Source organism: Phacochoerus africanus, chromosome 8 (genome assembly GCF_016906955.1).
Source record: "Phacochoerus africanus isolate WHEZ1 chromosome 8, ROS_Pafr_v1, whole genome shotgun sequence".
Taxonomy (NCBI): Eukaryota; Metazoa; Chordata; class Mammalia; order Artiodactyla; family Suidae; genus Phacochoerus; species Phacochoerus africanus.
In genome coordinates this window covers 77327875-77352722 of record NC_062551.1, presented here as the reverse complement: position 1 = coordinate 77352722, position 24848 = coordinate 77327875, and the positions used below count along the sequence as shown (strand labels likewise).

The following is a 24848-nucleotide window of genomic DNA, read 5'->3' as shown; positions in this document are numbered from 1 at the left end:
CCTCGGGGGCCTGCGGACCGGTGCATGCCGGGCCGGCGGTGGGCGGGGCCCGGGCTCCTATCATGGCGGCGGCGGTGGCGGCGGCTGCTTCCCCATTCTGGCTGTGGGCCGCCCTGCTTATCCCTGCGGCCGCGGTCTACGAAGACCAAGTGGGCAAGTTTGACTGGTGCGTACGTGGGGGGCCTACTTGGAGGTGTGGGGCTATTTGCTCAATACCTGTCTTCTGTCTAAAAGGAGGGCAGTACCTTGCAGCAGGGCCAGCTACATAACTTTGGGGCCCAGTGCAGAATGAAATGTAGCACCTCTTGTTCAAAGATTAAGCGTTTTAAGGTGGCGACGGCAGAGCATTGAACCAAGAGTTGGAGACCTTTCTGTGCCAGTCCCTGTGCAACGGTACAGGTCACTAGCCCGTGAAGTGAGCTCTGCCATCCGGGTATGCTTGGGGTTCTGGTCAGAGGTCACTCTTCTCCTCCCCCATCAGGCCTCATTTCTGTGACTGTCAGGTTTCTGATTTACTGGGTGTCACACGAAGACAGCCCACCCTTCTAGCTCAACTCTTCCATGGGCTCAGAAAAGGACCGCCCAAGACACATCAGCTAGGTGTCATTCATTCGCTCTCTTACTGGCTTACTCACCCATTTACTCTTCCTTCATTCACTCATTCGCTTATTTTCATTCATTCACTTACTCTTCATTTATTCATTCACTCACTCACTCACTCACTCACCCAGCCACCCATGCCTTCCTTAACCCCACGGAGTTTGCTCACTTCTGCGTGAATGTCAGTTTGCTACTGAAGGCTGTACAGTCTTAGGAAAATGACTTAACCATTCTGTGTCTCAGTTTCTTTATCTGTAAAATGGGTTTGCTAATTTCCTAACAATTACCTCCTGTAATAGTTGTGAGGATGAATAAGATAATTCCTTTAAAGTACTCTCAGCAGAGTGCCTGGCTCATTGAGTACAAACAGTATGTTCCCAATTATTATTATCATTATTATTAAGGGGACACTTTAATCCTTCTGATTACTCCTTCGTGGCTCTTCTTTGAAATCTCTTCTGGACCAATTGGTTTGCATATTTATTGAGTGCCTGTATGGGCCAATGGTTGTCCTAGACGTTGTGGCTACAGAGACGGAAAGCAGCTCAGTCTAGGGGGCAAGGTATATAAGTATGTGATATAAGACAGTGTGTCAAATGCAACATAAATCACATATTTAATGATGTGAGCAGATGCTCACAATATAATATGTATGGTTGACTCCTGAAGAACACAGGGGTTGGGGGGGGCAGACACCCTCTGCAGTCAAAAATTTAGCATAGCTTTTAGTCAGTCCTCTGGATTCATGGTTCCACATTTGAAGATTCAGCCAACTACAGATTGTGTAGTAGTGTAGTATTTAGAAAACCACCAGGGTAAAAGTGGGCCTGTGCAGTTCAAGCCTGTGTTGTACAAGGGTCAACTGTATGACACATATAAAGTGTATATGGTATGATTACAACTTAGCAGAATTCTAGGTATATGCAATTTATAAATTGAAAAGTGAACGGAAGGAAATACACCATATAAAAAGTTTATGGTGGTGGTATTTTAGGCATTTTTTGTTTTCCTTGTTATATCTTTATGTATTTTTTTATGTTTCCTACAATAACCAGGCATTACTTTTATAGCCCAGATGAAAGATAACAGCATTTTAAAAGAGGGCATGGGGAGTTCTCTTGTGGCCCAGCAGGTTAAGGATCCGGCATTGTCATTGCAGTGGCTTCAGTTCCTGCTGTGGCGTGGGTTTGATCCTTGGCCTGGGAATTTCTACTTGCTGTGGGAGTGGCAAAAAAAAAAAAAAAAAAGAGAGAGAGAGAGCATGAGCAAAGGATGTAGTCTAAGAAGGTCTTAGTTTTGCATTCCGGTTCTGACAGCAATTGGTTGACCTCAGTGGACTTTGGTTTACTGGCCTGTCAAATGATAGTAATAATGTTTGTCTTACGTGCTTCATAAAGTGTTCAGTGAATACACTGAGATTAAAGTATGTGGAGATACAGGTAGAAACTGTTACATGTTGTATATGCTTGTCTTTTTATATTGGTATAGTTTTTCCTTTTTTTAAGAAAAATAGACCAAACATCATAAAAAGGGAAATTCAGGGTAAATGTCATGTGTTTAATTTGCTAGCGATTGCATTTCATGAACAGCAACGTGTAAGCACCTCCTCTGTACTTGGTAGTATACCACTGGAAGCTAATTACATTCCCTCGATGCTTAGAAAAGTGTTGGAAGTGATGGGGTCTCTTCCAAGGAAAGTATGAATAGTGAGTCAAATGGATCCCGAATGTGGTATGGGGGCTAGAACAGGCTGCAGAGAACAAAGACCTGTCCCGATCTATGGAGTTTTGTTCAAAGATTTGCATAATTTTTCTCTTAAAGTCAGTGAAAATAGAAGGGAAAGTTGGCTTGTATGCTCGTTGGCAACAGGCTTTGTGTCTCTTGTGTGTAATGTGAGTGTCTAGTACTATCATTAATGAATAGAGAAGGAGCTATAATTTTGTTCTAGTAGGATTTAGGCCAGGTGCTCTTTTGGGTGTTTCTTATCTTGAGATAAATGCTTGCTTGTTTTTAATTACGTACTTAGTACCAGAAGTAAGACTGTCGTGTTACTCATCTGTTAGGAAGTATTCTCTCTTCTTGCTTCTGACCGCATTGCATGGAAATCTTGCTTTTGGTCAGATCGCTTCATTAACAAACATTTCTTAGACATCCTGAGATAGGTATGACGGTGATAACCTCCTGTATTTGTGACATTGTCTTTCTCCAAGGGGTTTTGTGCGGCGGTGGTTTTGGCCCCTTACATTTCCCTGTGCTCTTTTCTGTAGGAGACAGCAGTATGTTGGGAAGCTCAAGTTTGCCTCCTTGGAATTTTCCCCCGGATCCAAGAAGTTAGTTGTGGCCACAGAGAAGAATGTGATTGCAGCACTGAATTCTCGGACAGGGGAGATCTGTGAGTGAACCGTGTAGACGGTTAGGTCGGGATCCCTCTAGTCAATCTAGGATGGCCCATGGCTTGAGATGTCTGCCTGGCTGATGACCAGCTTGAGGACAAGTTGGCCACAAGTTGCATCTCTTTGTAGATTCTGACCATTTGTTTTTTTTTGGTCTTGTCATCTTTGAACACTTAATGTATTCCTGTAGCTGGCCTTTGAGTCGATTTCCTCAGCCCGAGTCCTGAGTGTTCTTAAATAAGATATTGCTGCAAAAAAACACATTGTTCTGTTTTGCACTAAAGCTTTGGATGCTTCCCACTTCCACCCTTAAAATTTAGACATTTTTTTCATGGATGTTTTTAGGCACTAAAGTCATGGAAATATAGGTTTTTTTGTTTTTGTCTTTTTGTCTTTTTAGGGCCACACCTGTGGCACATGGAGATTCCCAGTCTAGGGGTCGAATCAGAGCTATAGCCGCTGGCCTGTGCTACAGCCACAGCAACAAGGGATCTGAGCTGCGTCTGTAACCTACACCACAGCTCATGGCAACGCCAGATCCTTAACCCGCTGAGCGAGGCCAGGGATGGAACCCACGTCCTCATGGATGCTAGTCGGGTTCATTAACCACTGAGCCATGATGGGAACTCTAGAAATATAATTCACAATCATTGTTTTTCTTGTCAATCAGGATTTCGTTCATTTTGCCGTGGTCTGTTTATATGTTTGATGGGATGGGGTGGGGTGGGGCTGGGAAGTGTGGAGACCTCAGTTTGGGACAATAGCGGCCCCTCTCAACCCATCCCCCCATAGCCCAGTGCGTGGGAGGGAGTGGATCTTTGCCAAGGAGTTGTCTTCCTTCCCTCCCTCGAAGTAAAGCTGGACACTTCCGTGCAATTTGGACACTTCAGTTCTCTCCCACCCGACTTCTTGGATACTCTGCTCCAGTTCATAGTAACGTCTGACTCTCCTCTTTCTCAGTGTGGCGCCATGTGGACAAGGGCACAGCGGAAGGGGCAGTGGACGCCATGCTGCTCTACGGACAAGGTAGGTAGTGTCCTGCTTTGTCTCTCCGATGCTGTTGCCTCCCTCTGCGCATCCCTTGCTTCTTTCCTCTGCAGCGTCTGGTAGGGACCAGAGTAGCAGTGTCCCTAACAGGAAAGGACAGCTACAGCTCTAGTTTCTATTTGCACTCACACATCAGAGGTGAGGTCATTGCCCACAGGCTCTGGAAGGCTACAGACAGAGCAGCACTTTGGCAAATGGCCTCAGGTGGCCTTTTCTCTTCCAGATGCAATCACTGTGTCCAATGGAGGCCGGATCATGCGCTCCTGGGAGACTAACATCGGGGGACTGAACTGGGAGATGACCTTGGACAGCGGCAGGTAGAGAGGAGGAAGCTGGATTTCCTCTTGGCCTGGTTAAAGCCTTTGCTGCCACACTGATCTGCATGGACAGCAATTCTGAGTGTTTTGGCTTTTTTCCTAGTGACAAAAACCACTGACGAGCCGAAGAGCATCAGGCACCCAGTTTTTGACGTTCTTAAGGTTGTGAGGTCCATGAGCTTACTCAGCTCGCACTTATGGCCCGCCTGTTAGCTGCAGAGCTCTCTGCTGGGCACCGTGCTCGCTCTTGTACTTGACTGCTTTTCCTAATTTACTATCCCTGAGTTCTTTGCGATGTTCTAGGTATAAGGACATGATATAAAACTTCCAGTGTTCCAAGTTTATGTTTAGAGAACAGTTTGAGCTACTGTCACATGTTTGCTAAAGTTGTGTGAGTTATAGGGTTATTAGGTTATATATATATCTTCTGATAGTAATTCCTTTGGTAAATCCTTTGGGAGCCCCCCAGGCAGTGGGAACATACCTGTGAATATGACACAGTCTCCATCATCAAGGAACTTGTCAGCTGGGGGAGCCAGGTGTGCAGCCCACTAACGACAGAACTGTCTGATGGCTGCCAGGGTGGAGGGTTGGCTGTGAAGTCCCAAGGGGAGGAGGGACCAGCCTTTAGGAGATTCAGGGAAACAGTACCGGCAAGTGGCTGAAAGTACAGCTTCTCAGTCAGCCAGTGGAAAGCGGAGCCACACTTAGGATCCAGATGCATTTGACCCCAAGCCTGTTCATTACCTACTGAGCTATGCTGGTTGTCCTGGATTGTCCAGCCTGAGGTTCAGGAGGCTCTGGGCAGCACTCACCCCTGTACCGGTGCTCAGTTTCCAGGCGCTTGGGCTGGTAGGCCTCCAGGAGTCGGTGAGGTACGTTGCAGTCCTGAAGAAAACCACTCTTGCCCTTCATCACCTCTCCAGTGGGCACCTCAAGTGGGCAGAACATCTCCCAGAAAGGTAAGGCCACCCTCCCACCAGGTGACCGCCACCTCCTCCTGTTCTCTGCGAGCCTTTCTCCTCGAGGGTTGAAGCGTTTGCTTTGACGCAGGCTTACTTTAGCCTGAGTCAGTGATCACTAGCTCACTCGGATCTGGATCTAGTGAGCCCAACATGCTGCATCACATGTAGTGTGTTGGGCTCACTAGATCTAGGCCTGAACTCCAGTGGCTGCCTCTAGAGTTTCCTTCGCAGCGAGGAGAAAACTCCATCTGGACATGAGAGCCAGTCAAGCAAGGAGAGTGGCTAACTCACTCACTCGCTTTGGCAGGGACTCCAAGCTCAGATTCCCGTGGGGCCAAGTGCGGAGCACCCAAGAGCAGCAAAGCAGGCCCAGAGGGGATTGTTGGGAGCTGCAGTGTGCCTAGCCTACCTCAAGGGGGCAGCCTTACCCAGCCAATTGGTGTCCTATAGGAACGTAGGTTGGCCTGGTGTTACCACGCTTTGTACTTTTAAAGAAAAGCTTGGAATCTTATTTTTACATGTAAAATCTCAGTTCTAAATGTTGACAGCGAATTCAAATTAAAAAAAAAAAAAAAAAAAAAAAACCCTCCCAGCTGTGTGCCACATAAAACCTATCTGGGACTGAAGTTTTGTGACATCTGGCTGAGTACCTGGTAGTTTGGTTTCAGAAGACCCCAGAGGATGGTCCTGTCCTGTGGCTAAAGCTGTCGCCCCCTGCTTTTCCTTCCCCTCCCTCCCTCAGTGACAACATCCACTACCAGATGGTGTATTCCTATGGCTCTGGGGTAGTGTGGGCCCTCGGAGTCGTTCCCTTCAGCCACGTGAACATTGTCAAGTTTAACGTGGAGGATGGAGAGATTGTTCAGCAGGTATGATTTGGCTCGAGGAGCCGTGCACTGTGGAGGGGAAGAGATGGAGCCCGTCTTTGCACCGGGGACCAGGGGACTCAGCTGGGCAGATGCAAAAGGCATTTTTGGCCCCAGATTCTGGGCGCTTAGGGGCTGCCTTCTCCTCATCAAGCCTTTATTTAAAGTTCTCAGCTTTGCACCTGGTGCTCTCCGGGGGTGGCCGAAAAATTTGCATAGGTCTGTTCATTGCCTGCAAGTATCTCACAAAATAATTTGAAACCACATGTGGCAAATACAGTAGAGGAATGCTTATTTGACATATCAGGTATTAAAAGCGATCCGGTATATTTTTCAGATAACCAGAAAGAAAATCCTGATCTTCTCCAGCTTTGGAGTTTTTGAGAAGCTGGGAGGGATGGGGAGAGCTCCTTGGGAACCAACCAGGAAGAACCTTTGAGCTTAGGTCCCCAGTGGGATCCGGTGGTGATCTTGCTGGTGAGGTAGGATGGAAATGTAAAGAAATCCCCATGAACCACCTGTTCTGATGTCTTTGGTGAAGGTCAGAGTGTCGACTCCCTGGCTGCAAAGTCTCACTGGAGCCTGTGGTGTGGTGGATGAGGCTGTCCTGGTGTGCCCTGACCCCAGCTCACGGTCCCTCCAGACCTTGGCCCTGGAGACAGAGTGGGAGTTGAGGCAGATCCCCCTGCAGGTGAGAGGCAAGCGCTGCTTCCCCTGGTGTGAGGCCTTGCCTTTGTCGCTTTGAAAGGCCTTTTTCTCCTGGGGTCATTGCTTCCTTCCTCTGCATTGGCAGCCCTCGCGAGGTCAGGCCTCTGGCTGAACTGGTATACGGGAAATGGGCCACTCTCCTCTCTGGAGAACCTGGATGGGGGCTTCTGGAGTCACATGCCACGGCCTGGTTACTTTCACTGCCAAAGTGGGACAGAGGATGCTGGCCTGGAACGGGTCAGTGACTTGTCTGCTCCTAGTCTTCATCCGTCTGCTTCTCGTCTCGCAGTCTCTTGACCTAGAATTTGCAAGTGGATTCCAGCCCCGGGTCCTGCCGACACAGCCCAACCCCGTGGATCCTTCTCGAGCCCAGTTCTTCCTACAGTTGTCCCCGAGCCACTATGCTCTGCTGCACCACCACCACGGGGTCCTGAGTCTGCTCAAAAACTTCCCGCAGGTAACTGCAGCGGGCGTGGTTTGCTGGGATTCCGGAATATCTAATCTGGCATCTGATGTGGATGCCAGAAATCCCTGCCTTTGAGTCTGGAGATATTTGCTCAGGAAAGAAGACATCTTTCCATGAGTGGGTTGAGTGGGGTTAGCCTTAGAACAGAAATGGATTTTTTTTTTCCTGAGAGTTGCGAAGGATTTTTAGAGTAACACGGCACCTTTCTGAGTCCGCAGGAGAACGGGGACATTAATTAGAGCTTCCCTCTAGATCTGAGAGCAGCATGGGATGTAGGAGTGACCTGTGTCTGTGTTGGAGGTCGGGGAGAGCCCTGTTTTCAGCTGTGGATACAGGGGGGCCTTCCTCTGCTCTCAGATGCCCTGGTCATTGTGCTCCAAAGTTGGGAGCACGTTCAGCTCCAAGGCCAAGGGTCCCTTCCTGTGGAGGTGGCCCTCTCTAAGGCTGCTGGCTAGGACAGACCCCGTTTAGGAACTGACACATTCCTCTCTCCCCAGACTGCCCTAGTGAGCTTTGCCACCACTGGGGAGAAGACGGTGGCCGCAGTCATGACCTGCCGGAATGAGGTGGTGAGTATTGAGAGTAACAGCACTTGGGGTTTCATGCCTTTTCTTTGCCAGGAGCCCTGAGAACCAGAAGTCGGGCACATGCACCTAGTCACCTCGAGCCCAGAGAGCAGGAGGCTGTTGAGAACCTCTTCATCTGTAGAGCTTTCTTTACCCGCCTTGTCCCCAGGAATGGGACAACCTCACTGTCATCTGGGCCCCGTTGAGCATTGCATGGAGCAGGGATGGGAAGTGGGATTGGCCTTCTCCCGAGGGCTGAAGAGAGAACTCATTTTGGTGACTGGGAAGGGACCCCTTGGCTGAATTTTCCCCTTCTGTCCTCTTTTCCCTAGCAGAAGCCTAGCAGTTCTGAAGATGGGTCAATGGGGAGCTTCTCAGAGAAGTCCAGTGCACAGGTAGGGTGTGGCATTGGGCAGTGTGCCAGACCCAGAGACGCACAGGGCCACCCACTGAGGCTCGGGGAGCAGCCAGGGCTGTGAGCAGTTCTCCTAGAGTTCCCAGCCTCGGAGGGGCTTTCTGAGTTATGTAAACTCAACCCCGTTTCTCTTGATCCATTATAATTGGAAGATTAGAAAGCAGAATCCCTAGACTCTGTTCCAAACTACGTTCTCCTCTGGGCCTCAGTTCCCCCATTTCCCTTGGGATCCCGGCTGGCGGAGCCGAATAGCAGTCAGTGCAGACGCACTGAGGCGGAGCGTGGGACCCTGGCCGGAGGCACCGGTCTCGGCCGCGGCCTCCATCCTGAGCCTTCCCGAAGGGGCTGTGGTCTCCCTGCTTGTGGTCTTACTCTTGGGGCTGTCTCCACTGCACGGCTGGCTTCCTTCTGGAACGAGAACGTATAGCAGTTGTAGTTTTTATTTATTTGCTAAGGCGCCTTATTTCTGCCTCAGGATCCTGCTTTTCCCTCTTATTTCCCTCTTCTGGCCTGGGTCCTTCTCCAGGGTATTTTCCCCCAGATTCCTGGGACTTCCTTCGGGGGACTTTGCTCTGGGGGACCCCTCTCCTTGGCCCATGTTGTCTGTACCCTTAGGACTCGCTGGCTTGCTTCAACCAGAGCTACACCATCAACCTCTACTTGGTGGAGACGGGTCGGCGGCTGCTCGACACCACGATCACCTTCAGCCTGGAACAGAACGGCACCCGGCCGGAGCGGGTGCGTCGGGACCTGTGGGCTTCGCAGCCTGGGGCTCTTTTTCCTCGGGGCCAGTCACAGCCATGGGTCCCAGAGTAGGGTTCTCTGGACGTGGGCTCTAGTTCTTCCGGAGCCACTGACACATCATAACCCCCTGTGAATCGCAGTATGAGTAGACTCAGTTTATGCCCAGTCATCAGTGTGCCAGGCTCCCTGTGGGGCTTTTTACGTATGCGCTGATCAACGTAACCCTCGCAACGGCCTTGTGTTGCAAAAGAGGAAACCGTGCCTGGTGAGATTTAGAACCCTGGCCAGGGTGGCCGACTCCACAGCCTACACTCTTCACTGCAGCTTGAGGTCAGCTCTATGCACGTCCAGTGCTGCTCCTCAGCCTCTCTGGCTGTGGCTTCTTCATCTCCAAAGTGTAAAGTCTGACCCGGGCCTCCTGCTGGCTTTAAGGGTGTGTTCGGTGTGTGACCCAATGACGCATCTGTGAGGTGCGTCAACATGGGCCAAGTAGAGGGGTCCCCTAGGACCCAGCACTGTTGCTGTGTCGGCTCCTAAGGATACAGGTATCTGATTGGAGTCCAGGTAAAAGCTGTATTGTTTGGATATCAAATAACGCTGTGACCTGGTCATCTGACAGCTCATGCTTTGAATTTTGGGGTCGGGGGCTTGGGAGGGGGCAGTAGGTGGTGGTGGTGGTGGTTGGACTCTCGCTGACTGAGTGGCCCTGACCGAGTTTGGTTTATAGCTGTACATCCAGGTCTTCTTGAAGAAGGATGACTCCGTGGGCTACCGGGCCTTGGTGCAGACGGAGGACCACCTGCTGCTTTTCCTGCAGCAGCTGGGTGAGTGGACCGCATGCAACCCATTTTTTTTAGGCCGGTCCCTTAGTTCCAATCAGACTGTTTGGGGCTGCGGACAGGCTTCTGGGAAAGAGTCAAGTCAGGAGTATCCTGAATATTTTTTCCAGAGCTCTATGTCACCTGCCTTTCAATAACTCCTTAGCATTCTAGGGTGGGCTATAGAATTTTCCCCACTTGACCTCCTGATTCCAGCCCTTGCCCTGCCATTTCTTCTGACTCGAGAGCTTTGGTAGCCCCTGAGCCACCAAGAAGAGTCCCTTCAGGGGGTGAGGGAGGCGGGCCTGGCTTTTGTAACCCAGTTTCTACAGCAGGGAGGGTGGTGCTTTGGAGCCGCGAGGAGTCCTTGGCCGAGGTGGTGTGCCTGGAGATGGTGGACCTCCCCCTGACCGGGGCGCAGGCTGAGCTGGAAGGGGAATTTGGCAAGAAGGCAGGTATGAACTCGGGGCTGAGAAGCGGGGGGTGCCCTGGGAGCGGGCTGGGTATTTGCCCCGTGGGAGATGCCAGCTCACACCTCCCTGGCCTCCGGGCCCAGACGTTTGGCCAGTCCATTCTGAATTAGGCCTGTAACTGGTTCCCGGCACATTTGTGGCCATACGGTTTATAACAACCGCTCTTCCCTCCGGAAGGAATACCTGTGACGCCCTCTAGGGGAAGGTCCCGACGAGAAAGAACCTTAACCCAGCACAGTAATATCTACCCTTGCTTGAGCACCTAAAATTTGTCAGCCACTGTGTCAGGCACTCATGGGTCCTCTTTGTCTCCGAAGCAGCAGTCACACCTTTCTGGGGCGACATGACTAGGTTGGTGCAGTTACTGTGGTTACAGGCCAGTCCCCTTTGAAACCGGCCATGGGCCCAGTGCCCAGCGCCCAGAATGAACTTGGTTCACTCTGCTGATTCAGTCCTGCCCTTCTCCTGCCTCCCAGCCAGTCACCTGGCTGTCCAGGTGCTGTTTATCGCGGTCCCGTGCTGGGCCAGGCACTCTGCTAGGTGTTGTAGGCTTTCTTAAGCTGAGGATTAATTTGACTTTACTATTTATTTCTGCTGCCTGGATCCAGCAATTCAAGGTAAAACCTGCTTCCTGTTGCCTGTTGCTCGTTGCCTGCCCACATGGTTAGCTTTGGGTCAGTTGCTTGTTTTCCCTGACTTGCATCCACGAGATGTATACCATGTGTGCGTGGACTGCTCTGCCTGTGATGCGTCCTGTTTGCTGTCACTTCTCTTCCTTGAGCAGAGGTTGATGGAAAATCGGAGAAGCAAAGGCCAGCTCCCTTTCAGTGAGCACCTAACCACGTTCTGGGGTCTGATCTTGGCAACAGCCCAACCGGTTATATGCCATTTTATAGACGAGGAGCCAGAGGCTAAAAGGTCAAGTACATTTTCAGGGTCACCCAGCTAGTAAACAGTGGAGCTGGGACTTTAATCCAGGGCCTCCAGAGGCCATGCTTTTTACTGTGCCGCCATGCTTGGTGACCAGTCTTATCTGTGGAGGTTTGGGGTGGGAGCCTGATTGGTAGAGGAAGGGGTAGAATGACAGACGGCCCCAGGAATGGGTTGCAGGTGGGTCTGTTGGGTGCAGACTAAATCGTTGACAGAGTAGGATTGAAGGAGTGGGAAACAGGTACCTGTTCATGGCACATGTGCATCTGGCACCTCCACGCCCCGCCCTCGTCTGGTTTTGTCATGGCTCCCAGAAGCCTTCCTCTGGCTGTTCTGGATGTGGGGTTGTGCTGGAAACATTCACAGCATGGTTGCATCGTGCATGGCTGATCCCTGATCTCTTAGGCTCTTATTCCAAGATTCCAGGCAGGTGAAGTGCTGAGAGTCAGGTGAGTAGGTTTTGGAAGTTCCTGCATGGCTGTTCTTGCGTGTGAGACTGTTGGCATCAGGCAGGGCACTGCCCCGTGAGCTTGTGGCCTGGGTGTGGATGACGAGCACTCCACACGAGACAGAGAGTCTCTCCTTAGGGAAAGCAGGTGCCCCCTTGCTGGAAACAGCCAGTCTGATGGGGAGCGAGCCTCAGCTGCATTACCTTTTCCTTGACACCAGACGGCTTGCTGGGCATGTTCCTGAAACGCCTCTCGTCCCAGCTCATCCTGCTGCAGGCATGGACTTCCCACCTCTGGAAAATGTTCTACGATGCTCGGAAGCCCCGGAGTCAGATTAAGAATGAGATCAACATTGACACCCTGGCCAGAGACGAGTTCAACCTCCAGAAGATGATGGTGATGGTGACGGCCTCAGGCAAGGTGAGAGGGGCTGGAGCGAGTTCTGGGTGGGGAACAAAAACCCTTTGGAAGGGGATCTCGCCTGCTCCTGTTTTCAGGGAGAGAACCAGTCCTTGGGTCTGTCTTTCTAGCAGCGAGCCAGTTGTTTGTATTGCAGCTTTTTGGCATCGAGAGCAGCTCTGGCACCATCCTGTGGAAACAGTATCTCCCTAACGTCAAGCCCGACTCCTCCTTTAAGCTGATGGTCCAGAGGACAACTGCCCATTTCCCCCACCCTCCTCAGTGCACTCTTCTGGTCAAGGACAAGGTGAGGCCTCCACCTCTCTTTTGAGCCAAAGTGGGTGTGGTTTTTTGGTGTTTGTTTGTTTGTTTGGTTTGGTTTGCTTTGTTTTTGTCCTTTTGGGGCCACGCTAGCGGCATATGGAGGTTCCCAGGCTAGGGGTCTAATAGCTGTTGCTGCTGGCCTACGCCACAGCCACAGCCACAGCAATGCCAGATCCGAGCCACGTCTGCGACCTACACCACAGCTCATGGCAACGCCAGATCCTTAACCCACTGAGCAAGGCCAGGGATCGAACCCGCAACCTCATGGTTCCTAGTTGGATTTGTTTCTGCTGTGCCACGACGGGAGTTCCGTTTTCTGGTGTTTTGTGACTGACGACGTTTTTCCTAGGCCTTTGGGATTCTCAGAGAGTTAAAGGCAGAGAGTCGGGTTAGAGCTCCGTTTCTTCCAGTTTTGGGCCTGAGGGGAGGACCCATCCAGGACTGATGTGGAAGGGACTGAGGAGTAGGGCTGACGTCACCAGGTCCCTAGGAGGCCAGTTGTGCTGCTTCCCGGACGCAGGCAGCTGACAGTGGCTCCTGAACGACTGTTGGCTCTTCTCCAGGCGGTGCAGGGCAGGACACAAAGCTGTTTATCTCTGCCTCCCAGGGGCACACGGCTCTTTGTGGACTGATCCTGCCATCCTCAGAAAGGGGAAGGGGGCTGGGGGCCACTCCCTGGAACGGCCGCCCGGGGGTTGCTGAGTTGGTCTGACCGTCTCGTTTGTTCCTCAGCCTGACCTCTTCCTGCTTAGCTTTGGAGGTAGAGGTGTTGTAACTTTGACCCTTCTGCCACATCAGCCTTCAGACACTTTCACCTTCAGCCAAGACTGTTTTCTGCACGGAGGTAGACGGGGCTCTGCCATGGCCGAGCTGGCGTCCCCACTGTGCAGCTGTGCCCTTGGGGTTTCTCCCCATACTGACGGAGGCTGACTGTTTGCCCCTTTCAGGAGACGGGGATGAGTTCGCTCTATGTCTTCAACCCCATTTTTGGGAAGTGGAGTCAGGTGGCCCCTCCAGTGCTGAAGCGCCCCATCTTGCAGTCTTTGCTTCTCCCCATCATGGATCAAGACTACGCCAAGGTGCTACTGTTGATAGATGACGAGTATAAGGTACACTGTCTTCCCAGCCGCCGAGGAGTAGCCGGGTGGAGTCGGGTGTCGGGTGGGTGGTCAGGCTTGAGGGCCCATTTGGGAGCCGCCTGCAGTCCACACACATTTGGGCTTGAAGGGCAGTCTCGCAGCGACCTGATTACTCTTTCTACACTTAGGAAAACTCGGAGACTTAGCTCAATTTAAGCCCTACTTGGGTTTAGTAGGCCTTAATTCTTTTTTTTTTTTTTTTTGTCTTTTTGCCTTTTCCAGGGCTGCACCTACGGCACATGGAGGTTCCCAGGCTAGGGGTTGAATCAGAGCTGTAGCCGCCAGCCTACACCACAGCCACAGCAATGCGGGATCCGAGCCGTTTCTGCAACTTACACCATAGCTCATGGCAATGCCAGATCCTTAACCCACTGAGCAAGGCCAGGGATCGAACCCACAACCTCATGGTTCCTAGTCGGATTCATTAACTCCTGAGCCACGATGGGAACTCTCATAGTAGACTTTAATTCTTTTAAGCTTTGCTGTTTTACTGTTTAAGGCCCTCTTTGATGGGAAACAATGATGAGTCTTAAGAAACTGTGCTCAGAGAGTCCTTTTCCCCTTAACTCTTTTCTTGGGCTCTGGGGTTTTAAGGTCACTGCTTTCCCGGCCACTCGGAATGTCCTGCGGCAGCTCCATGAACTCGCCCCTTCCATCTTCTTCTATTTGGTGGATGCGGAACAGGGACGGCTGTGTGGCTATCGACTGCGAAAGGTAGGGGAAGGGCATCCTGGCAGGGCCTTTGTCGGGTGGATGTGGGCATCTCCTGGTTACTTGGCTAAGAAGTGAATGATACTGTTGGTTGTGTGGTCAACCTGGATCAGCGTGATCCTGACGTCTGGCTCAGAGTCAGTCATTTTTGTACTTACCGAACAGCCGTTGCGAGGCAGGCCTGGCCTGGCTGCTGTGGAAGGAGCAGCCCTGGAGAGACGGTCGCGCCCAGGGCGGTTTCATTCCCCATTGCTCTCCTCCTGCGGAGGGAAGGGACGTCCTCTCCATTTTAGGAGGGTGGGTGGCGGGACTGGTGGCTGAATAATAGGACTTACAGTGTGAAGGTGATGTTGATCCACTCTTGACAGAGTGTGGGCTCTGAATTTTATTTCTACAAGTGGGATTGATTCACTCCGATCCTCACATACTCGAGTCCAGCTGTTGCCAACAGGGATCCACCTGGGCTCTGAGGTCCAGCTCTGGCCTCGGCCCTGGGAGCAGGGCTGCATAGAGGGTCATTTGTGGCACGTGCTCCCCAGAGGCCTCGCAGCCCATCCGTGGGGCCGTTGCTGAGGCCCTGCAGCCACCGTGGTCAGGAGCTTGGCCCCAGCCGCTCGTGCAGGAGCCTGGCTTGAGTGCTCGTTTGCTCCGTGTCCTGGGCAGTTGACTCCTCCCCGGTGCTCTGCTTCCTTGTCTGTAAAACAATACGGTCGAGGTGCCACGTCATGAGTTTGTCCCTGGGGAGGAGTTGGGGTTAATACGTGTAAGTCACGTAAAGCAATGCCTGGCACACGGTCAATGCCATCCAAGTTTTAGCTGCTGTTGCTTTAAACATACAGGGCCCTTCCTGGCATTTTACAACCGCCAACCTTTAGCATAGGAAATGGTCTGTCCAGAACACATGTTCTTTACCCTGTGAGTGAAAAAAACATCCTTCAAAGTTGATGAAAAGGGGACCTGGGAAGAGACAGTTCTTCGTGACTAGGGGGCAATGGCCTGGGGATTCTAATGGTTTCATGGAAGCCTATGGTGACGAAGCCTGACTTGTTCTTAATAGAAATTTTTATTATTTCAAAAAACTTGGACTAAGTAAACACATAAAATCATTCTCATAGTATAAGATCAGATCGCTACAGAGGTCCGCGAGCACCCCGTGCATGGGCATCAGGGCGTCCCCTCCCACCCGCTGTGCCCCGGGTGGAGGGCGGGGTGGCTGCAGCACTCTGTCCGAGGGCCTTCCTGTAACTCCAGTGCCGGGGAGACAGCTGGGCGGCCGCACGGATGCTCACGTCATGCTTATTCTGTCCTAAATGGAATTGCCCTGGGCTGAATAAGAAATCGATTTCTCCCACTCACGGTATTTTCTACCACATTGATTTTTTTTATTAAGCCTATATTTTATTAAAATTCAATACTGAGTAAAGTGCAAAATCCTGCGATTATTACTCAGTGGCCCTTCACAAAAGGAACACATTTGTGTACATGGCAGTGAGCACAGGAAGCAGAATGGCCCCAGGAGGCCCTTGTGCCCCCTTTTCAGTCACTGCCCCACCCCCTCACCCCCCCAGGATTCCATGTAATTCCATGGTATGGGTATATAATAAAACACTTAGCCGTAAAGGATGACTGGTTTCTTATGACTCTAAAGAATGCTTCCTGTAATATTCTGAGGTCACCACCAGCTTATTAATTTGCTGTTGGATCAGCGTACAGGGACCTTAGATTTTAGTAATAAAATGTAAAAAATAAGTAATAATTGCTCAGTGTTCTGTCAATTATTTCCTACTTAAACAAGGGGATACTGTTGAATATTCCTCTTCTTATTGGCTTTAGTATCTTTTTTCTTTCCTCTTTTTTTGACAGGAAGTAGGATTTATTGGTGGGTGTGAGTGAGGAGGGGGAGTTCTGAGGTCCCCATGAGTGCAGGGCCCGCCATGTGTCCAGGGGGCCATCTGGGAGGAGCTGCTTTTCAGCCACCGAGTCTTCAAATTCATTCTCATTAGACCTAGAAAAGCCCACGTTGCAGTGAAGTGGGTTTTTGGGTGGCCAGTGTACCTGAACTTGGCCCTGTGTTGGGCCTCAGTCACAGACTCCATATTCTGCAGCTTGGTGCCGATGGACAGTGGATTTGGCCAATGTGGACACTGGCCACTGTACCTGGGGCTTTCCAAGGCTCAACTGTTTGGAGCCTAGACTGGGGACAGCATGAGGTCAGACATGGGTGTCCACTGGAAGGGGCCATCTCCCAAGTCCCTTCATGCAGTGCAGATAGGCAGCAGGTGCGCCCACTGTCCCAGAGGCTGCGGTGTGCAGACATTGCACGCCGGGCTTCACTGTCCTCCTTGGACTGAGAGTTCCAAAACTTCTTCCCAAACTAGGTCCTTATTGCTGTTTCTCCTTGGAGCTCTGATCCCTGTTCCTTCCCGCCCAGAGGCCCCAGTTGAACTGCAGGACATATCTAGCTCTAGCTCTCTCGGGTATAAGTGTCCTTGCTGATGAGCAGTGCTGGCTCTTCTGCCCTAGGACCTCACCACTGAGCTGAGCTGGGAGCTGACTATCCCCCCGGAGGTACAGCGCATCGTCACGGTGAAGGGGAAGCGCAGCAGCGAGCACGTCCACTCCCAGGGCCGCGTGATGGGGGACCGCAGCGTGCTCTACAAGGTACGGCCAGCAGTCTGGTTGAATCCCGGCTCTCGGACTTGGTGGATACAGCATCTGGCGCAAATCATTTAATCCCTTTGATCCCGTGATGGGCACGCCTACTCTCCTCCTATGATTGTTGTGATCGCATGAGATCACATGAGGTCCTCATGACCCAGTCGATATTAGCTGTTATTATTAGTGGTAGTGCTGACAGAACTTTCTGCGTCAAACCTTAACATCAGCAGCTCCGTCTTGGTGATCCAACACTCTAGTTAGTGGTCAAGGCACGGAGACAGAGAGGTGACTAGTTGGCGGCTGAACTGCCCTATGAGGGAAGGTAATGGTGGTCGTGGACATGAGCTACACCCTGTGCAGGGCAGACTGAGCTGGAGGAGGAGGTGTCATAGAACAGGGGACGCGGCCCGCCCTGCAGATGGGCAGTCCCGCGTCAGACTTGCTGACCATCGTGGGAGACTTGCTTAGGCTTCCCAAACGTCCCTCTTCACCAGTAGAACGGGGACAACAGCTCCTGTGGCACAGGGTTGTTTTGCAGATTAACAGTGACAGGTGCTGTGGTTAGGGCCACGCCTGCTGTGTTGTTAATGGTACAGTTGGTGCCATCACTTGAAATCTTTGTTGAGGGGTGCGTTTCATGGGGCTACCGTCAGTTTTACTTGTTCAGAATGACCCAAATAATACAGATTCTAAAGTACATTCTGATTTATACTAGAAAAGAATGTATTCAACATGTAATTTTACTTTTGTAAGGTAAGATATAATAGAATACTTGTGTTTTCATACATTAAAAAGAATAGTAGTTAAGAGTAGGGCTTTGTGGATTCATATTTTTGTGCAGTTTTTTTAGCTTAGCTTTTTTTAAAACTTTTTTTGGAGGGGCTTAAGTTTAGATTTACAGGAAAGCTACAAAAGATAGTACATAGAATTCTGAATATCTCTTACTTAGTTTCCTTTAGGGGACTGTGGTGCATTTGTCTAAACCAACGTTGGTACAAGACTGTTCATTAAATGCAGACTTTACTTGGGTGTCACCAGTTTTTCCACTAGCGTGCTTTTCTGCCTAGGGTGTTTCACCAACAGCAAGGAGGCTAGTATGGCTAGAAGAGGGTGAGTGAGGAGAGTCAGGGTTGCTGAGGTCTGAGAGGTGACAGGTCCACCTCACAGGCCGTCGCTCTGGCTCTGTTTTGAGGGAGGTGAGAAGCCACACAAGTTCTGAGCAGAGCAGTGACGTAAGTGACGGAGTTTCCAGGCTCATTGGCCTGCTGTGCTGGTTGAGACTAGAATGTAGAGGGCTGAAGAGGGAGCAAGCTGGCATCATCCAGGTGAGATGATGGTGAGAAGGGATCAGGTTCTGAATGCTTTTGAAGGTCGAGCCGCTAGGAAGTCTGATGGATTGAGTGTCGTGTCTTGTGTTGGAGAGAATGGAGTCCAGGATGCCGCCGAGCTCCCAGATCTGAGACGCTCTCGAGGGGAGCAGGTTTGAGCAGGGGTAGGACAAGAGTTCAGTTTGAGATGAGACCCCTGAGGAGAGATGGAGACGGCAGTCCATTGGTCAGGTCTGGAGTTCAGGGGGACGACTGGCTTGGCTACGTAAACCTGGGCATTGCCAGCACCTGTGAGCAGTGTGAAAGCCAGGAGATTGGCTGAGGTCACCATGAGGGCAAGTGTAGACAAGAATGTCCAAGAACCTGGGCAGAGGAGGAGGGACCCACTGCCGGGACTGAGAAGGAGCAGCCAGGGAGGCCAAGGTAAAACCAGGTGTCCTGAACACCAGGTGGAGGAGGTGTCTCAGGAAGGGAGTGATCACCTGTGCCACCTGGTACTAGTTGGTCAAGTAAATCCAGAACTGAGGCTTACCCATCGGTTGAATGGTAGGAGGGCACTGGTGGAGAGAAATCACGTAGCTGGAGCTGTGCCCTTTGGTCAGTGAGTCAGCCCACCTGGGTTGTGTCTTGAGTGACTATTTGTGTGTCAGTGACTTGAGCAGATACCTTCACTACTTCAAGGCATCTCCTTGCGAAGTGCAGAGTGACAGCTGTTTGTCAGCATGTTTAGGGGATTCAGTGAAGCGATGGAGGCAAAGCCCCTGGTGTGGCCCCCAGTGCCCAGCAGACACTGAGTGAGCTCAGTGATGACAAACCCTAAACAGGAAGCTCTTCCAGCCAGAAAACACAATTCCCCTGCTGCCAGAGAGCCCTGGCTGCACCTCCTGGCCCGGGGCTCAGAGGGCGGCGCTCGTTCCTCCATCTCCACAGAGCCTGAACCCCAACCTGCTGGCCGTGGTGACGGAGAGCACAGATGTTCACCACGAACGCACTTTCATCGGCATCTTCCTCGTGGACGGCGTCACCGGGCGCATCATCCACTCGTCCGTGCAGAGGAAGGCCAGGGGCCCCGTCCACATCGTGCACTCGGAGAACTGGGTGGTGGTGAGGCGCGGGCCACCACCAGGGGCCTGACCCAGCGTGAGGGTGGGGCCGGTCTCCCTGCGTCACAAATGCTTTCCTTGCCTCTTGTTCCAGAAACCAGTTGCTGCTTTGTGTTTTCATAGCATTCAGAACCCCTCCCTGGCTGGCAGCAGAGGGGCTGGTAGGGAGCTGGGCTCAGGAATCAGACTGTCCACATTTGGTCCCAGGTCTTCATCTCCTGACTCTACAGCCTTGAGCCAGTTGTTTAACTCTGTGTTATACTCACTTATGAAATGGGGGTAACAGCAGTCATTTCTAGTCTAGTTTAGCACAATGCCTAGCGGGTGGTAAGTGCTCAGATGTTAGCTGTTATTATTCTGACATCTTAAAATCTTGAGAATCCCTGTGTCCTGTGATGAACTTGGATAGTGTAGATACAGCTGCCCTGGAGGTTAGTAAACCTGGGAGCAAGGAAGAAAGCTAGGGTGCCGACTGGTTTCTTTCCTTCTGGACGTGTAGCTAATAGGCAAGCTGCCTTTGCACGGGAGCCCCCCTTCCAGGGAGCCAGCGGCCGAGCCCCCAGCAGCCCCCTCCGCCTTTCCCTGCAGTACCAGTACTGGAACACCAAGGCCCGGCGCAACGAGTTCACCGCGCTGGAGCTCTACGAGGGCACCGAGCAGTACAACGCCACCGCCTTCAGCTCCCTGGACCGCCCGCAGCTGCCCCAGGTGCTCCAGCAGTCCTACATCTTCCCATCCCCCATCAGCGCCATGGAGGCCACCATCACGGAGCGGGGCATCACCAGCCGCCACCTGCTGAGTGAGTGACCAGGGAGGGTATGCGGTGACCAGCTTCCCTTAGGCAGCCACGCTGAAGGACAGCACTGGGGATCGGTGAGGAGGGCTTATTTTGCCAGGAAGAGTTCCCTAGTCTGGCTTTGCTGTCCATGAAGGAGGTGACACGACTCTCCTAGTTCTCATTTCTCTTTCTTTCTTTTTTTTTAACGTCTTTTTAGGGACGTACTCATGGCATATGGAGGTTTCCCAGGCTAGGGGTCTAATCAGAACTACAGCTGCCAGCCTGCACCGCAGCCCCAGCCACACTGGATCCAAGCTGCATCTGTAAACTATGCCACAGTTCACGGCGACGCTGGATCCGTAACCCACTGAGCGAGGCCAGGGATCAAACCCCCGTCCTTAGGGATGTTAGTTGGCTTCGTTACCATGAACCACAACGGGAGCTCCCTTAATCCTCATTTCTGATGAACCACTTTTAACTCTGTTCTGTTTTCACTTTGCTCAGAAAGCTGAGCCCTGGGATCATACCCAGCAGGTAGGCTATGCAGGTGGGCTGCCAAAAGTGCCAAAAGCATAGGGTCTCATCTTTATGTAGTTCAAGTTCAGGATCATCTAACAGACTGCTCTGCCTAGTTGATTTTACCAAAGACATTTGGGACTCTCAGCTTTGACAGGGCGTTGGTCTTACTGTTTTATTGTCAAATTTGGGAAGACAGCCCTCTCAACTGTTTCCGACGTTCAGTCCCCAACATGAAGCCAGCGGGACCTCACATTGCCTGGTCCTCCGACACCCGCCCGCCCCGGCCCCATGCGCCCCCAGCCTGGCTGCTGCAGGGCGCACCTGCTTGGTTGCAACAAGGACTTGCTTAGTTGGGGCAGGTATTATTGGAGGGAAGCGGGGTGGGGGAACCAGAGAGATCCCAGGGGTGCTTCATGCTCTTACCTTTCACCGTTACCCGTTTTTTGATTCTAGAACTTTATTTTCTGATGTCTCAGGATGTTGTGTGAAGAAACTAGTATCTTCAAACATGGGGACCTTCATTCAGACCTTTGTGTGTTGGATTATTGCTTTTGGCCTTTAAAGGAGTCTTATCAACCCATTTTTTGGTTTTTAAACTCCAAGCTTTTGTGATCAGGGCAGTTTTCTAAGTGGCTCTAATCTGGGGTGGGTCTGTGTGAGCACTCCCCTGTGGTGACTTGTTTCTGTGCAGTTGGGCTGCCTTCTGGAGCGATTCTCTCCCTTCCTAAGGCCTTGCTGGATCCCCGCCGCCCCGAGATCCCAACAGAACAAAGCAGGTGAGACCCTCATGGGCTAATTATGTTCGGTCCCTGGTCTGCTGTGCACTGTCCTGCTGTGTGGGGACCTGGTGGAACTAATGCTGTGTTGGGTGCTGGTAAATGCTACAGAGCAAAAACAAAAAGGGACAGGGGCTGTGAAGGGTTAGGGTATGTGAGGTGAGATTCGAGAGCACGGCCTGGGGAAGTCCTCTGAAGAGGTGACTTCTGAGGAAGGACTTGAAGGAGGGAAGAAGCTGGCCTTACAGATATCCGAGGGAGAACCTCCCCGGCGAGGCAGGAGCCATCACAAATGCCCTGAGATTATGCCCAGAGAGTTACAAGGAGGGTGGGCGGCCTCTGTGGCTGGAGCGGCCAGTGCCGGGGACACTGGGAAATGAGGTGAGAGCGGTGATGGGGGCTGGATCATCGGGGAAGCTAGTAGTTGTCACTGTTAGCATTCATTCTTGTATTCGCAGCCGGCATCTCCTGCGTATTGTCATGCCTCCACCCACAGTTCTCTTCCCTGAGGGAGTGAGGAAGGCAGGGGCAGGGCGAAGAGACAGCAGAGGAGGGGAGGGGAGGAGTGCAGTCTGGAGAGCGCGGGGGATCGGGGGTCGGACTGAGGCGCTCTGGAGTGAAGAGCAGGAATGGCCTGGTGAATCGATGTTTTGGTTTTTTTTTTTTGTCTTTTGTCTTTGTTGTTGTTGCTATTTCTTGGGCTGCTCCCGTGGCATATGGAGGGTCCCAGGCTAGGGGTCCAATCGGAGCTGTAGCCACCGGCCTACGCCAGAGCCACAGCAACTCGGGATCCGAGCCTCGTCTGCAACCTACACCACAGCTCACGGTAACGCCGGATCGTTAACCCACTGAGCAAGGGCAGGGACCGAACCCGCAACCTCATGGTTCCTAGTCGGATTCGTTAACCACTGCACCACGACGGGAACTCCGATGTTTTGGTTTTAAAGTAGCCCTGACTTTGCTCCTCTAGTATGAAATACTGGTGGTCTGTTGTTTTTTTTTAGATTCAGAACGAGGTAGGAAGCCAGGTCCATCTTGCTCTCCACACAGCTTTCTTTCTTGCAGCCCTTCCTGATGTTGAGCTGCTGAATGTTTATCTCCCTGATGCGAGTAGACCTCAGAGGGAGATCTGGGGCTGGAGACACAAGTGGAAGCCTGGGGCTCCGGGCAGCTGGGAGATCCCCTGACAGCAGTTTTTTTTTTTTTTTGCTTTTTAGGCCCAACGGCTGTGGGATATGGAAGTTCCCAGGCTAGGGGTTGAATTGGAGCTGCAGCTGCCAGCCTACACCACAGCCACAGCAATGCCAGATCTGAGACACATCTGCAACCGATGCTACAGTTCACAGCAACCCCAGATCCTTAACCTGCTGAGCGAGGCCAGAGATCAAACCATCATCCTCATGGATACTAGTCAGATTCATTACTGCTGAGCCACAGCGGGAACTCCCTGGCTGATGTTTTGCAGAGAGGAGAACCTGATCCCATATTCTCCAGACGTACAGATCCATGCAGAGCGGTTCATCAACTATAACCAGACAGTTTCTCGAATGAGAGGGATCTACACAGCTCCCTCAGGCCTGGAGTCTACTTGTTTGGTGAGCAGAGCCCCAGCCCAGCTTGTGCCACCTTGTCCACAGCTACCCTGGACGACAGCTGAGGAGTCCGCTTCCTCTCAGACTGGAGCCTGAGGTGGTGGCAGATCACCAGCTGCCTTTCTTACAGGTTCCTCCTTCCCTCTGCCCTCCAGGTGGTGGCCTACGGCTTGGACATTTACCAGACTCGAGTCTACCCATCCAAACAGTTTGACGTCCTGAAGGATGACTACGACTACGTGCTCATCAGCAGCGTCCTCTTTGGCCTGGTCTTTGCCACCATGATCACTAAGAGACTGGCCCAGGTGAAGCTCCTGAACCGTGCCTGGCGGTAGAGACCTGAGACCCACTGCCAGAGGCCAGAGAGGAGTGAGGGTCAGCTCAGAGGCTCCAGCTGCAGCTGACATCACGGGGAGGATGAGCCTTGGGCACTCATCTTGGTTGAGAGTTGGGAGAAGAAGTTAGACTCTGGCGGAGACTCCTTTTGCGATGCGTCTGATGCGGCATCATCGGCGGGGGATGAAGGCTGAACTGTCCCCCACCTGAGACCTCAAAGCATCTTGGACTTTGCCTTGGAGCCCCAAGGCGATTGCCCTGTTCCCTTTCTGTGCCCATCCATGAATGCTGGTGTTTGATAAGACCTCCAACAGAGTGTTCTGTGGAAGGCCTGTTTAAGTGGATTTGGGTTTGCCTTCTATTTCCCAGGTTGATCTAGAAATCTTTCTGATTGTTTCCCTGCTCCCTGCTTCAAAGTCAGAAGGGAACTCTCACCGATGACTCCGCCTTCTAGGGGAGAAAGAAGATCTGTCCTTAGCTGAGGTTCGAGGACGGCTCCAGCCTCTCATGGCTTCTCTCCAAAGGTCTACGAATCTCTCTCTGGTGTCAGAACTTCTTTCACCTAAGCCTCCAGTTTCAGGTTCCCATTCGCCCAGTCTTAGATTCGGATTATCAAGAGCCAAGTATGTTATAGTGCCTTGGTTTGTTGGTCAGTGTCCATGCAGCTGGGGCCTTGTAAACAGTGCTGAATTATGTGAACCTCGAATTGGTTTCAAGGGAAGAAGGCAAATCTCCCCATTTCACAGTCCTCAGAATCTCTCACTTCACCCAAATCAGCTTCGAACCTAATTAGAGAAGGTTGTCTTTAAGAACCTCCTTATTTATTTTTAGTTGTAAATGAATGTGTGGGTTACTGTATTTTCTCTGAAAAACGAGCAGATTTTAACTGATCTTTACAAAAGGAAGGGAGAAAAGGGTAGGGGGAAGGAAACTGGCATCTTGTGGCTGTCGCGTTGCTGACTGGCTGGGCTGTTGTCTCTGCTACAGACTAAAAGTGTCCTAAAGAGTTCCCTTGTTCATGGATTTGGGGAATGATGGGGGTTTTCTTTACTGGGAAGAATGCAATACACACAGACCCCTGTTGGAAGAGAAGTACATTTACATGTCTGAATAAAGTGAGCGACAAATGACACCAAGTCCTTTTTTGTGATTTTGGAAGGAACATCGTTTTGAGACTCCTGCATTAGATGGGATAGGAAGCTGTGCAGGAACGGACTGAGTGTAGTTTTTTTTTTGTCTTTTGAGGGCCACACCCACAGCACATGGAGGTTCCCAGGCTAGGGGTTGAATGGGAGCCATAGCCGCCAGCCTACGCCACAGCCACAGCAATGCCAGATCCTTAGCCTGTTAAGCAAGGCCAGGGATCGAACCTGCAACCTCACCATTACCAGTCGGGTTCGTTAACTACTGAGCCATGACGGGAACTCC

At 51.6% G+C, this 24848-nt stretch overlaps 1 protein-coding gene across 6 annotated transcripts; it reads left to right on the top strand.

The window, feature by feature from the left end:
- Positions 1-24: 24 nt before the first annotated feature.
- On the top strand, positions 25-24550 carry EMC1 (ER membrane protein complex subunit 1). 6 transcript variants are annotated; one of them, XM_047792186.1, is made up of 24 exons: positions 28-166; positions 2868-2992; positions 3954-4019; positions 4264-4357; positions 5191-5319; positions 6065-6191; positions 6730-6879; positions 7186-7353; positions 7860-7931; positions 8261-8323; positions 8959-9081; positions 9815-9911; positions 10238-10360; positions 10987-10995; positions 11978-12177; positions 12314-12463; positions 13428-13589; positions 14214-14333; positions 16854-16991; positions 19247-19420; positions 20008-20218; positions 21408-21492; positions 22958-23087; positions 23240-24550. In XM_047792186.1, the coding sequence occupies exons 1-24, from the start codon at positions 63-65 to the stop codon at positions 23417-23419; spliced, it is 3000 nt and encodes a 999-aa protein (XP_047648142.1). In that variant the 5' UTR covers positions 28-62; the 3' UTR covers positions 23420-24550. The 6 variants fall into 6 exon arrangements, with proteins under 6 accessions (XP_047648139.1, XP_047648142.1, XP_047648137.1 ...); XM_047792181.1 differs by having other exon boundaries at positions 45-166; positions 8264-8323; XM_047792182.1 differs by having other exon boundaries at positions 45-166; positions 10241-10360.
- The last annotated feature ends 298 nt before the right edge of the window (positions 24551-24848 follow it).

Coding starts and splice junctions, on each gene's coding strand:
- EMC1 (XM_047792186.1), top strand. CDS start 63: ATGGCGGCGGCGGTGGCGGCGGCTGCTTCCCCATTCTGGCTGTGGGCC. Junction 4,358..5,190: donor ATGACCTTGGACAGCGGCAG/GTAGAGAGGAGG, acceptor ACCGGTGCTCAG/TTTCCAGGCGCTTGGGCTGG. Junction 7,932..8,260: donor TGACCTGCCGGAATGAGGTG/GTGAGTATTGAG, acceptor TCTTTTCCCTAG/CAGAAGCCTAGCAGTTCTGA.